This window comes from Anguilla rostrata, chromosome 6, assembly GCF_018555375.3.
Source record: "Anguilla rostrata isolate EN2019 chromosome 6, ASM1855537v3, whole genome shotgun sequence".
Taxonomy (NCBI): Eukaryota; Metazoa; Chordata; class Actinopteri; order Anguilliformes; family Anguillidae; genus Anguilla; species Anguilla rostrata.
This window is the reverse complement of record NC_057938.1, coordinates 46,555,611-46,568,787: the sequence shown is the minus strand read 5'-3', so window position 1 is coordinate 46,568,787 and position 13,177 is coordinate 46,555,611. Positions and strand designations below refer to the sequence as shown.

General features: G+C 42.5%; 1 protein-coding gene across 10 annotated transcripts in view; it reads right to left on the bottom strand.

The window, feature by feature from the left end:
• The window catches only part of lama2 (laminin, alpha 2), a 100,452-nt gene that overhangs the window by 72,959 nt on the left and 14,316 nt on the right, over positions 1 to 13,177 (bottom strand). For all 10 annotated transcript variants that reach the window (XM_064340051.1, XM_064340057.1, XM_064340053.1 and 7 more), the window contains exons 2-3: positions 8,700 to 8,870; positions 4,999 to 5,111 (exon numbers count right to left, since the gene is read on the bottom strand). In XM_064340051.1, the coding sequence (XP_064196121.1) occupies positions 4,999 to 5,111; positions 8,700 to 8,870 (284 nt within the window). The remainder of the gene's footprint in view (positions 1 to 4,998; positions 5,112 to 8,699; positions 8,871 to 13,177) is intronic.

The window sequence follows — 13,177 nt, the reverse complement described above, 5'->3', positions numbered from 1 at the left end:
GGTGAGGGGCGGTGTTAATTCTGATCCTAACCATACAGAGAATACCATGGAGAATTCAGGCCTGAGTATTATTGGGTTCTGGCTGTCCCTTCAGTGCAGATTTGTAAGGCGATACCCATGTGCAACCAACTGACGCTGTCTAATAAAATAAAGGAAAAAGACATTCCCATGATCCCATCCTTTCTCGTGTTCCGCGCGGGAGCGCCCGGGGGCAGATCGGCTTGCACGTTTGCGTAACCTGAGCAGCGACGAGGCTGCTCTTACAGTACGGCTACTCTGCCTTATCACTCCCCCACTGAAGAGCAGCCCCTAAAACGCTGTCTGCAAAAAAAAAAAAAAAAGAAAAAGAAAATAAAACATTCTGCGACAAGGAGCTTAGGGCCAAGAAGACATTCAGCCTTGTTTAAAGAGGGCAGAAAAAAAACACAGCCTTTTGTAGCCTGCTATTTCGAGTTTATGTGTCTCTGGTCACGAGAGACGTAAAAGCTACACTTTCAGAATTGACATAAGAAATGACTCAGTACAGTCCCCTTTCATCCACCGTAGATAACGGTATTGCATTTCACCATTTACAATGGAGAAAAAGGCTGTCGAACCCACACACATCCCCTGTACTGAAACTGAATATGATTTCACTCAGGTAGCAGGGGAAATGCTACAAAAGCTCTTTGTTTCCTTTATTTGAAGGAAATGAGAAGAAGGGGGGCTGATGTGCTTCCCAAAAGTTGTTGATTAAACTTCCAGCCCATGCACGGTAGGACCAGGAAGACTGCGTACACAGAAAAAGACCCAGAGCTCTTTAAAACGCCACATCTGTTTGCGCTAGGGAGGTATGTGAGTTGATGATCACAGTCTGAGATGATATTTGTGTCAAGCATTTGTGGATTTCGGGTCAGAGGTCGATGGGCGGGACAACATCTGTCTCTGTCTCTCCCCCGTACTCTTCTGTAGTGGAAATATGAAAAACGTCACTCATTCAAATTTGTTAAAAGCAACTGGACCACTGAGTAATACACAATGTTACAGCATCAGTGAAACTTGTATTAAGAAAATTAGTATCATAGTCCCTCTGAACCAGGTGTTCTGAAGCCTGCAGGTTCTGTGCAATGTGCCCCTAAGGACTGACTATGGTCTCTGAAGTATGTGGCATATGCTTCATATTTCATAGCGACTATTCTCGGGAGACGAGCTACTCTTCACTCACAGTCCACACTCAGGCAATCACCCAGAGAGAAACAGCTCCCTGTCTATGAATAGCATACCAATCTCTGCTCCCTTGTCATGTATAAAATAAATCATATGCAGTCATATACATTCTAATTTAGCGAAGCAGGTTGGCCTTTACGCACATACACCCACGCGCAAGCGCTCACACACACACACGCGCGCAAGCTGTGAAATGTGGCCTGTCCACCTATCAGCAGAGGTCGGGAGGAGTTGGCCTCCAATACCTTGGCAGTTTCTAGACGTAATGAGAGCGGTTGCTTTTGCACACTGACATGGCTCCTCTGCTAACAAATCGATTTACTCACCACATCCTGCGAGAGTAGAAGTCAAGCCGGTAGCTTTTTTAGATTCTTGCAAATGAATCAAGAGACACTTCCCCCATGAGAATCTCGGGAACATTGCAAGGCAATAAAACAGAGTCCTGAGACTCCAGCATGGAGCAGAACACCGTTCATGGCATATATGCAAACATACACACATCCATCCATAAATTATCATTTAAAAGCAGTGAGCGGTGTCTCCTATGCCAGGGAGGGATTATGATTTACGGAGCACTAATATACCATTATCCAACTGGGAATTTCCAGCCACACTTGATGTAAAAAGAGGGGAAGTAATGTGTTTGGTTATAAACCAAATATGTTTTGCCATTTTATCTTCATTATGGTTCAAAAGCTGAAAAGGACCAAACCAATAAAAGTTGAGTAGATACAGTTCAAGATGAAAGCGAACCAATTGGAGGTCACAATAAAACACTGATGGCAATCAACCAATGACATACATACTGAAAAATTCTAACTTGGCCATGGAAAAAGAAGTGTAGGGTAATGATCTTCATGCACACTTGGCATAGACAGACTACATTTGTAGTGTACTTGAGAGGGTGATGCTAGGTCCATTTTCGAACCTGAGAATGGGTATGGAGACCACAGTCAGTGCAGGAACAGAAAATATTTGAATCTTGGAGCATATCCCTACTCTACAGTCTACAGCTTTACTTGGATATAATTGCATGTCATTTATTATGTATTCATGCATTCATTTATTTTTCTTTTTCCCCCTGAATGCATTTTAAGATGCAGTACGTGTGAGATGGCACATTTAGATGTTATCTTGTAAATGTATCTGTTTAGCTGTGCATTTCAGACTACAGGGCTTGCTCTCATCTCATCTGAGTGACAGCGCCGTGCATATCACAGCTCTGTCGCCTCTGTTCTCCTAGTCAAGTCCTAACGTCACTTTTCTAATGACAGAAAGGTCACTGGCTAAAACACGGATCGTCGTAGCCTTCGCGCTGTAAGGGTTTTCGTATCGAAAACGCCGATGGCACAAGAGTGAAACTTCAGCTGCTGGGGAGACGTCTAGCGCGCGCCTCTGGTGACCTACAGCAAGGTGGTTAGATTTGACTGGTGGGGCCGCCGTGAGGCGGGAGACGTGATTATGTCTCCCCAGCCTGTGGGATCTCTGCCTCCAGTGCAGCCACGTCCGCGCGAGGCGCTAAGCTAATGACGGGCTCTGCCATCGCATCACGCGACTGGACAGAAGTGCAGCGGGGCTGGCAGCCCCGTAATGACTGCAGTTCTCCGCGAGAGAGTAGCCGGGACGTTGCCCTCGCCCATCAGCGTCTGTCATTATTCAGATTTCCAGTCTGGAGGGGGGCTTCGGGAATAGCGAGGGGGGAGACGAGCCCGCCGTCGTCGCGGACGACGCGGAAGCGTTCACACACATCGCCGGGGGCGCCGAAAGCTCAGATTCATTTGCCTCTCAGACGACAGTAAATAGAACGGCTCCAGGGGAAACGCGGCCACGCTAGGCAGAAACAGGATTCAATTTGAGATAATAAAAAACACGGCGTGCGCGCGCTGAACGCCGCACAAACGAAAAGAACGTCATTAATTGCCGCGGAATGTTAATGGTCTGGCGGCACAGTAAATGCAGTTCAACAAACATACCTGCTCAACCCCTGCGCAGCACTATTCCGTGCATTACATCACTATACCCGTGATTATTTTATTTTATTTTATTTCGCTGCCGCAGCTGTTCCGCTTAGAAGCTACATTCTTGAGGTTTTGTAAAATATTTCTTTATCACGTTGCCGACAATAAATTTTATATGACACGGTGTTCTCTGGAATATAAATAATGCAATGCAGTTCCAGCACTGTGTAGTGGTACCTGCCAAACTATCAAATTTCCAGGATGATGCGTCGGAGTGATTTTATCACCATGGTGAGAATCTACAGTTACTGATGTGTTTAATCTCAACGGGTTGAGCTGCCGTTTTTCTACACATCAGGTTTCAATAACAAATTAAATATTGGGAGTTATGGCTTATGAACACACTATACGTTCCGTGTAATTGCAAATACTTCATGTAACACAGATAGCAAGGAGGATAGCACTTTCCACAATACCTCATCACAAAACACCTCCCCCACCCTCCCCTCCACCGAGTAATGAGCTGAGTGGCATCACAATTAATGCAAATGTGACCCACCTCCCGCAACCCTTGGTCTGTGACAGATTCATGATAATGAAGCAGATGTCTCTCCCGTTTCTATTTTTTCATTTTCACTTTTGCCCGGGTCCAGCGAGACAGGCACTTTGACCCCCGCACGAAATAACTCAAGAGGAGGACAAATAGCCATGAACCAAACGCTACCGCAACGATATGGGAGCGTGCACAGTGTAAAAATCAGGAATCATCTGTGATTAAATCAGCATCCCAGGGGAACATCAAATCACACACACCCGACCTCACGCATGCACACATGAACACACATGCACACACACACACACACACCCGCACACGCACAAATGCCACATTCCAACAAAGTATCCTTTCTTTTCCATTTCCTCTGTTGCAGACTGAGTTAAACACTTTCCCCACCCCTGGAAGACTGAAACATATCATTAGATTAATTGAGGGCTTCCAGTTTGACTAATTATTTACAGCTGCAGGTCACCGACAGGGCAGTCCTTACAGGCAGTCGGACAGTCTTAGATTCGAGTCGAGTCGCCCCTTCATAAGTGCCACTGCAAACTTCATCAGGTCACAATAGCTTGAAGGGTAGAGAAGTATAAGCTCTTTCTTACAGCATTAACTAGGGTGAGCCAATGGAAATTCTGCTTCGTGGGCATAATGGGAATGACTTTTCTCTGTTCCAGCAGGGTTATTCTCAGTAATCTACTGTTACTAGGATGATTGCGCATTTATTAGCTTCCTCTGCTGCGGGCTAACAACAATAAAATGAGCAGGAGAGAGAAAGAGAGAGAGAGAGGTTGGCAATATCGAGTAATTCAATTTAAGACGTGAGCTTTTCAGTCAAAAGGGAGCATGTGACTACAATGGAGAACGGATGACTGTTTAGCAAAGTGACGTGACAGAACGCGAGTGTGACCAGGTGGAATGCACATCTGCAGCGGGTTTCCTGAGACCCCGCCGTGCTCCTGGGGAGACGGAGCCCTCTAAGACTAAGCATCTGGGCCGAGGATCATCGCAAGTTCGCACGAGAATGGCCTTCCATATCCCTGCCTTGCATGCACTGCAGAGTGTCCAGTGTTAGGTCTACTCTAACAGAGTACATGTGAGTCCGATGGGGACCATATGGCCTCTGTAAGAGTTGATTTAACACTGATCAGTTTGTTTTAAAGGTAGTCATTTGAGTTATGGGTTGCAGGTCTCCAGGTCACACAATGCAATGTGGTCAGTGCTGGTGTCTCACAGGCATGTGTGTGTGTGTGTGTGTGTGTGTGCCTTTGGGGGCCTCACCTGCTGGAGGTCCAGTGTGATGGTGACGTAGTGGTACTCCATACCGTTCTTGATGCTGGGGCTCTGCCACCATCTGTTGGTTCCATCAATGGCATAGTTGATGGGGTGCCGCTCTGACAAATAAAGGTGGAAGCAAAACAAATTACATCAGGGAAAGAGTGACAGTTTAGCAATAGACTTTGAGGATCTGAGATGAAAGGTGGTTATTAACAAGCAAATAGCAGTTGTTAACCAACTTGCATTAAGCAGTCATCTCATCACCCCAAAAAGAACAATTTCACTCCTACCATCTCTCTCTCTCTCTCTCTCTCTCCATCACAAACCTTAATCACTGCCGGCCGGCTCTGCAATTAAAGTACTGTAAAAGGAAGTGGCAGTAAACTGTACAGGAGCATGGGTTTTATAGTTATCCGCCCTGGCACTTGTGAGCCCACTGACATTAGCTTTGCAAAAAACAACCTCATCCATTGTGACTGACATACCTTGCGCTTTTACATAATGTCCAATTAAAAGGCTGGGTTTCCATCAGAGTAATGCAGGTTAAGTGCTTCGCTGACTGGTGCAGCGGCAGTGTTCCATCTGGGATTAGAATGGTCCAGTCCCTAAACCATCTCTCTGCACCTTTTCTCCATTACTGTATTAGACATGATGAGGCCATTTTGCACAGTGCACACAGTTAGCCTGTGTTTTATAGGCTTATAGAAGCACAGTCAAGGCGCACCCTGTTTGGCAATTTTAATACATTTGATTTTAGATTTTTTTCTTTTACACAGAAAGGCAAACATGTATGCCAGAGATCTGCAACCCTTAGAGGTGACCCCATCATAAATGTAAACAAAAGTAAACAAATGCAGATATTGTGATTTTCTGACAGAATCCATATCCAATCTGGAATAGACCAGAGGAATTAATTTGTTAATGTAAAACATAATCTCTTTCTCAATTAGATAAAGATTAAAGTTATATTCTTAATTATTCATTTTAACCTTCCTACTTAAATTGGCTGATAGAAAAACAGTTTAGTTTTAAGAATCCCCAATGGTTGTTCTGTCAGAATGTATTCAGAACAATTACTCTGAATCTTCTAATTAGTTAGGTTGTGTTAATAATCATCATTTGAAATGTATATAAGGGCATTGTTATGATGTTTCTATAAAAAACAAAAAACAAAAACAAAACTACACAATAGTTCACTGTAATGAAGAATGATGAAACAACTAATTCATTTGTAGCAGTTAACGATTGAAGGCTCACAACAGATGAAAGCATGTATAAGTCTTGTTAATCAGCTTGCAAACGTGACCTGTTTTCTGCTTGATCATGAGGAGAGACCACCACTGCATTCCTCTTTCAAAAGATAGATGGACCCTGTTTGAAACTGACAAAATGTAATAATCTGAAAAATCATTGCTGTATACCTCAAAGCACATATAAACCTTCTGCCCATCAAAGTGGATAATCAGTAAAGCAGGGCTGTTAACTTTAGAATTTTATAAGCTAGGAGTGCAGCTGACAGGGCTAGTGATTACTGAAGTATTGAACAGTAGTTTTATGTTAATGTGACTATACCTAGAATGTTGCAGGTTCAAAAATTATAGAATGAGGCACAATATATTTGGGCTACTTGGTAGCAGATCTAACAAAGACACTGGTGCACAGTACTTTGATTTGTCAAACGAATTGAAACTGCCATTGCCCCATGGGGTAGTTCTTCATCCAGGTAAAAAGGGGTTCTGTTAGTAGGGTATCCACTTTCTTGTGTCTCAGTCACCCTGGTTGATTGGGTGAGTGCCATGCCAGCAACTGCTTAGCTGGTGGGTTGTAGCAGGAAAATAAGTCAGCTAATTTGTTGTAGATTGCTTGTGCATGTCCGCACTCACAGTCCCTGATGAAGGACATTGCAGTGATGTAATAAGGAACGTTGGACTATTAAAGTTGTGGATAAATAAATGGAGAATATGTAAATACATGAAATTTAAGTGTTGCCTGTAAGGCTGCATTTCCCAATTTGTAACCATTACAAAAGAAACCAATTCCTCTGACTATAGTAAAATTGCAACTATGATCTGCTGGTCTAAAAGGATGTGAACCTGCAAATACCCCTTGAAATGTTCTGCAATGTGCTCCATCAACACTGGACCAAAAATATTGGGAAAAGGCAGATGCACATCCGTTTAGACCAGAAAATCATAGTTGCCATTTTACTGTAGTCAGGCGAACCAGTTTCTTTCTAGCTGCATTTAGTTCTTTCTGAAGTTGTGGCGCAATTTTACAACATTTATTTTGCTAGACACCTCAATATACTTGTCTACTGCTTCTTGATCTTCCTGGTCTTCTCTTGTTAACATTACTTCCCAACAGCTGGACCCCCCTGAGTGTATACCTGAACTCTGCACCTGGAAATTTCTTGCGGGGAATAACCTTGCCACAATATCTTAACTTGGCACCGGACATCTAAGCCTAAAGTCTTCTTTGCCATATTTATTGCTGCTTTAGTGCCTATTTTATATGCTCTACAAGCCAATAGTGTTAGGCTACCTGTGGTTTAACAAAAAAACATAAGGTAGATAAGATTTCACTCAATTTAACTACCCCTCCACCTCCCTCCCACCTCCATTTGCAAAATGATTGGACAGAAGGCTATTTTGAGCTCAGCCGTGTCTAAGATAATTTTTTAAGTAAAACTCATCTTTTTTCTATTTTAGGGTAGAAGTTGAAAAAAAAGTTATACTTGTTAATCAGGTTTGTTAATCAATAAATGTGCATACAGTACAGCCCAATATACGTTTGGGCTGTACTGTATGCACACACTCTCTCTGTCTCTCTCTCTCTCTCTCTCTCTATATATATATATATATATACATATATATATATATATCAAGGATGAAAATGTCAATATGGCAAAATGGAATGTATAATAAAGATCCTAAGAAAAGAATTGTCTGTCATTGCCAATAGAGCAAGATAAATGAAGGACAGGATTTTTATTTTTCAAAACAGGAAACCTTCATTACCAGTAATAACGTTTTAAATCGGTTGACTACAGTACCCTCTCAGTGAGATTACAATTTCTGGGAGAGAATTATAATGGCCGGTCTGAAAGACTTGTAATTACTGAACAAGGTTCCTCTGTCTCTCACTGCCATCAGTCTCAGTTATCTACTGTGTGATCCGGACAGGCCCGGTTTTTACACGTTGGCCACGAAATTCTACATCACCGACCCAATAACAATCTCATACTGTTTCTCCCATGCAGTAAGCGCTAGGCTGTTTTTCATACTCAGAGCAGATTATTAAAAACTTTGCATTCATCTATCTTCTCAAAGGGAGGGGGAAAAAAGAAAAGGTGGAGACGCAGCACGGCATTCTATGTCTGAGTGAAATATACAAAAGCTATCTCGTATATTCTTACGTTGTCATTCATCACGGAGAGTTTCAGCAGAAAATAGGCTATTTCTTTTGAGAGAAAACAACACATGCCCGCGAGGGCTTTCAAATCACTTCCACACCATTGCCTGATGCATCAGATCTTGGATTGCATGAATTATGTGAGATGGTGCACTCTGATATGAAGGGCATTGCAAATTCTTTAGCTTTGAGCTTCGACATATCAATCAAAGCATATTTTCCACAGCATGGAATGAAGTCATCCATACAGCTCTGGCAGAAATTGCGTAAGGCATAAATGTCTGGACCCGTACCGTGTGGTCTTTCGCTTTTGAGGTTACACAGTCGACACTGGGGGTTCCTCACAGGTTGCCCAGGGACGTGCTCCACTAGCTTGCAGTACATCTCCGGGCCCCTCTCTCCACAGGTGGCATTGGAGGTGATCTGTGCCATGGAGGCCAGGTTAAGCACAGCTGGGAAAAGACCTGAGGGGGAGGGAAAACAGTTTTGATAAGTGCTCTTTGACACATGTTAAGCTTTCATAGAGTTTATCAGTTAAGCATTTAAACTGTCACACAGCTTACTAGTAAGTATGTACTGAACAAAATTATTCACTCATTTTGACATTTTGTTTCTATTCTAGTTAATTCTCTGTCCATTCCTTATTTGAAAAACATAGGTTATTATAATTGTGTAGAGAAAACTGCATTATGTACAGATTCTGAAGTCTGACACTGGGTAATGGAATAATCTGAGTAAGACATTTTATGTCAACATTTATTTACAAACTGAAGGTCACAGAGTAAGTCTGAAAAGGGCATTGTCACAGGGTGAGATTCTGTCTACATGGGAAAGTGGATGAAACACAACAGGTGTCTGCGGAACTGACAGTGGCCTGGGAGACTGGTAAACAAGAGCCTTCACAGTACACTAACATCAATGCTCAAAAACCATGTGTGTATTGCCTAAGTCTGCATTTGTATTTGCTTACATTAAAATGTTGGGGGAAAATACAGTTTATGGGTTCACAACAAATCTTGCTTTCGCACGAACAAACTTTCCTTCGAAATTTTACGCAAGTCGTGAGCATTTCCTATCTGGCTTTAGTACAAATAGCTCAGACATCTTGGCTCAATCAAGGATTATGTTTGATGTTTTGATGAGCTTAAAAAACAGCCCTATAAAAAGAAACAAACAACTGTTCCAAATTTTAAGCAATATGATGTTCACCAAAGCCTTGTAGGTGCCTTCAAGGAGAATATAAATCAAAACTATCCAAGTCTGAAAGGAGGCAAGCGAACGTAATGTGTCCTTGTGGCCGTGACAGAAGAAACCGGCTTCCTGAGGTTTGGTCCCCAGCCTTGTTGTTGTGTGGGAATAGAGAGCCGGAATCAAAGACTGGGGCCAGTGCTTGGAAATGGCTCCCAGCTGTTCTTCGTGGACTGTGAAGCAACACTCCAGATGTCCAGGGCAAATGAACTGTGAAGAACATCTGATAGAAAGTCAAGCTGCAGAAAATAAAGTTTTATGGATTCCGCGGCGAAAAACCCTGTAAGTGTGGACATTCTGTGCCGGTTCTAAGGGCAACGGCCTTCACAGTAGGTCCGACTGTAAAACTGAGCATGTTTATTGCGCCGTGCCATGTATAAGCGTGGGAGCCAACACTGCTTTTCCCCAAGCAATCTGGACTTTACACAGGCCTGTTGCGATGGCTTTTGATCACTCTGCTACAACCAAAGAGGTTTGATTAATAAACACTTTGTGGCTTCATCTGGGCTGGAAAATTTGGCAGAGCAGAAAATACTCAGGAACGATTAATGCGGTGCGGCCACACAAGAGTTTCAAGACACAAGATTTCCGCATTAGAAACGAGCGCTATGCTGTGAACCGAGAAACATAAAACCTCTTCCTTTCGTGGAGCCACGAGTCACGAGGGAACCTTGCTGACACCACGCAGCTTTCAATATTCAGGGTTAATATAGAAGGACCCCCGCATATGCTATTAGGCATTAAAAAGCACAGAAATTTATGTCGGTTACGAGGTTCAACATTTCAAATTCTCATCAGACTGACTGCACAAAGAACAGTCAGCAGGACAATACAGAAGGACATTTTACATAAAGGGCTCCGACACCTCCAGTGCATACCAAAATGATGGCAGAATAAAGGGGAACTTCAGTCCACTGCCAAAGGAGAATAAGTTTGGTCAAGCAAGATACTTTTTTCCGCTACGGATATTGACAAACCATTTGCAGGTAATTTCATTAAGTCGTCAGAGTGATCATTTTCTGTACACGCCTCAACAAAAGTAGAACCCATATAAGAAAAACCATCCTTGTGCAGTAGGCTACAGATATTGAATTAGGTTCCTCAGAATGAATAGCCTCAGTACGTGCTGTACAAACAGCCATACTTTCCCAGGTCTTCTTCTGGTATATCTCCCTGCTTTGGATCGATGATACCGGTGTGGATGATCTTCCCATTCATATCACACTTAGGCGGATGCATTAGCCAGGTTGGATAAGCGAATAATTGTTTCACTCTCCCTATGCAGGCAGTAGCTGGGCAGACTGCATTTCTGACGGATTCCCAGAGGAGACGAAACCACGTTTTAAAAAATCAAGAGATTGTCCTGAACATTTGTTTGCAGAAATGAAAAGAAATGGTAATCATTTGTTGTATTGCCAATGAAGTTTGACAGCCTAAAATCTTGTACAGAAGTAAACATCGACTGCTTACTGAAATTATTGTATTCATTTTTATAAAATGTATTATATCAATATTTTCACCTTAACATATTGTACTACAAAGCATACAATGTGCTGTTTTAATTTTGACCCAAACTTGACTCTCCCATCAATTTGCTCTTTTCGGACTAATCTCAAAGGAAAAATGACTTTTACAAAGATCAAAGTTAAACAGAAGCCTTGTGAGAGAGGTTTAAATGGAGGCATTTGCCCTTGAGAGGCTTTGGCACATTAGCCGCCTCTTACCCTGATGTTTAATATGTCTATTGGAAAAACAGCGGTGGGAGAGTGCCTCGCAAGGCGACGGAGAAGCGAATTGATTGATACGGCAACATTTATTTTTCATCTTCCCTTTATTCATCAAAGTCGGGAGGCCCACTTTAAGCCGTGCATTATCTCCGCTCAATGCTAAGGCTCCCTGACATGCTGCTCAATCACGCTCGCTGATGGGTCACCTCTCCAGCCCCAGACGGAGACCCAGACAAGTGCACATCCTCCGGCTCGCATTTGTCTTGCGCCGCCCCGCCGCTGCGCGATTGATTCCCGGCCTCCAGAGGAACGGCGTGGTTCCTGGAGGAACCGCCACGAGAGGCTGCGGCGGAAGGCAGATACAATTTTCCGAAAAAAAAAAACGACAGAACCGCGAGGATAAAACTGTCAAACACTGACGAGCAATAGGAAACCCTGTCAGGTACATTAAGGTCTAAGATCATATCCTAGCTCCACTACGGCTCAAAAGTAGTGATTGCAGCCTACTTATAACATGTGACGGTGGTCCTATGCAGTGCTGTTTTTGTTTGCGCTGGTGCATACATTTGTATTTAATCCATTCCTTCCCATACAAGATGTTGAATTTGAATTGTTAAACAAAATAATGTTGAATTCATGTACGTTGTACACTGTAATTTTGGCCAAATATGACATTTGTTAATGAAGGATAGTTTTAGCTGTAGTACTGTTTTTGTTTAACGTCCCACCAGACAGTGACATCAATCATCACACAACTGCAAGAGGAGGTAGGGGCTCCAGGCTAGGCTACTGATGAGACCATAATGGCACAAGAGTTATCTAAAAACTGCATGTGTTGAAAACCACTTAGAAATGAAAAACGTCCTTGGTAGTTTTTACATTTTAGACAAACAATTTAGTTTTTATTTTTCTATTAGTCATTAATTTGTAAACGGCAGACTCAATATTGTTTCTATTGGATCTTCACTTAAACATATTGGTACAGACAGGAAATTAATGTCCTGAAGAAGAAGCTCCCACACAACGGGATGTTTTAATGCTATTTCCTACCTTCCAATGTCATGGGGTGCTCTAAGATTTTACAGGAAACGTTGATTCAGAGCTGTCTACACTACATCCCGAATATGTTATGTGTTCAGGAAAATAAACCCCAGTCAAAGAAAATATCTCTTGAAACTTGAGAAAAAAACAAACAGAGGAAAGAACACTGTCAATGTTTTCCATGGCAGCGAAGGAGACAAGATGTAGGGACCCCTTTGAAGCGCTGTGCACTGATCAAAGGGTGGCCCACTGTCAGAAGGAGGCATCTTTCTTGTGAAGATCAATTCTTGCAATTATGCCTCTTCCAACTAATTGCACTTGCAAGCATGTGTAATTGTAATGATCAATACTGACCTTTGACAACTTGGCACTTTCCCTGTGTAGTGTAAGCTCCACATACTTCACATTAACTCATGGTACACAGTCCATTGCATAAAAAAATAAACATGAAGGGGAAAACCGTCCAGTACAGTTTATGAATTTATCCTCAAAGGACTTTCAAAATGGTCGTGTATGAATTACTGAATGTCTTGCATAACTCCCAGGCTTAGATTGACAGTCGAGCATTTTTTATTTTGTGTATTTTGAGAAATCAATAATGATTTCCACTAAAAATGATGAACCAACAAAGATAAATCTTTCCTTTAACCCTCAGAGCACTGACAAATTCCAGGTTTTTTTTTTGTTTTTTTTTCGCAAGCCTTCGGCATGTCTCGAAGAAACTCACTTGTAGAAGGTTCAATCAATGTTTGATT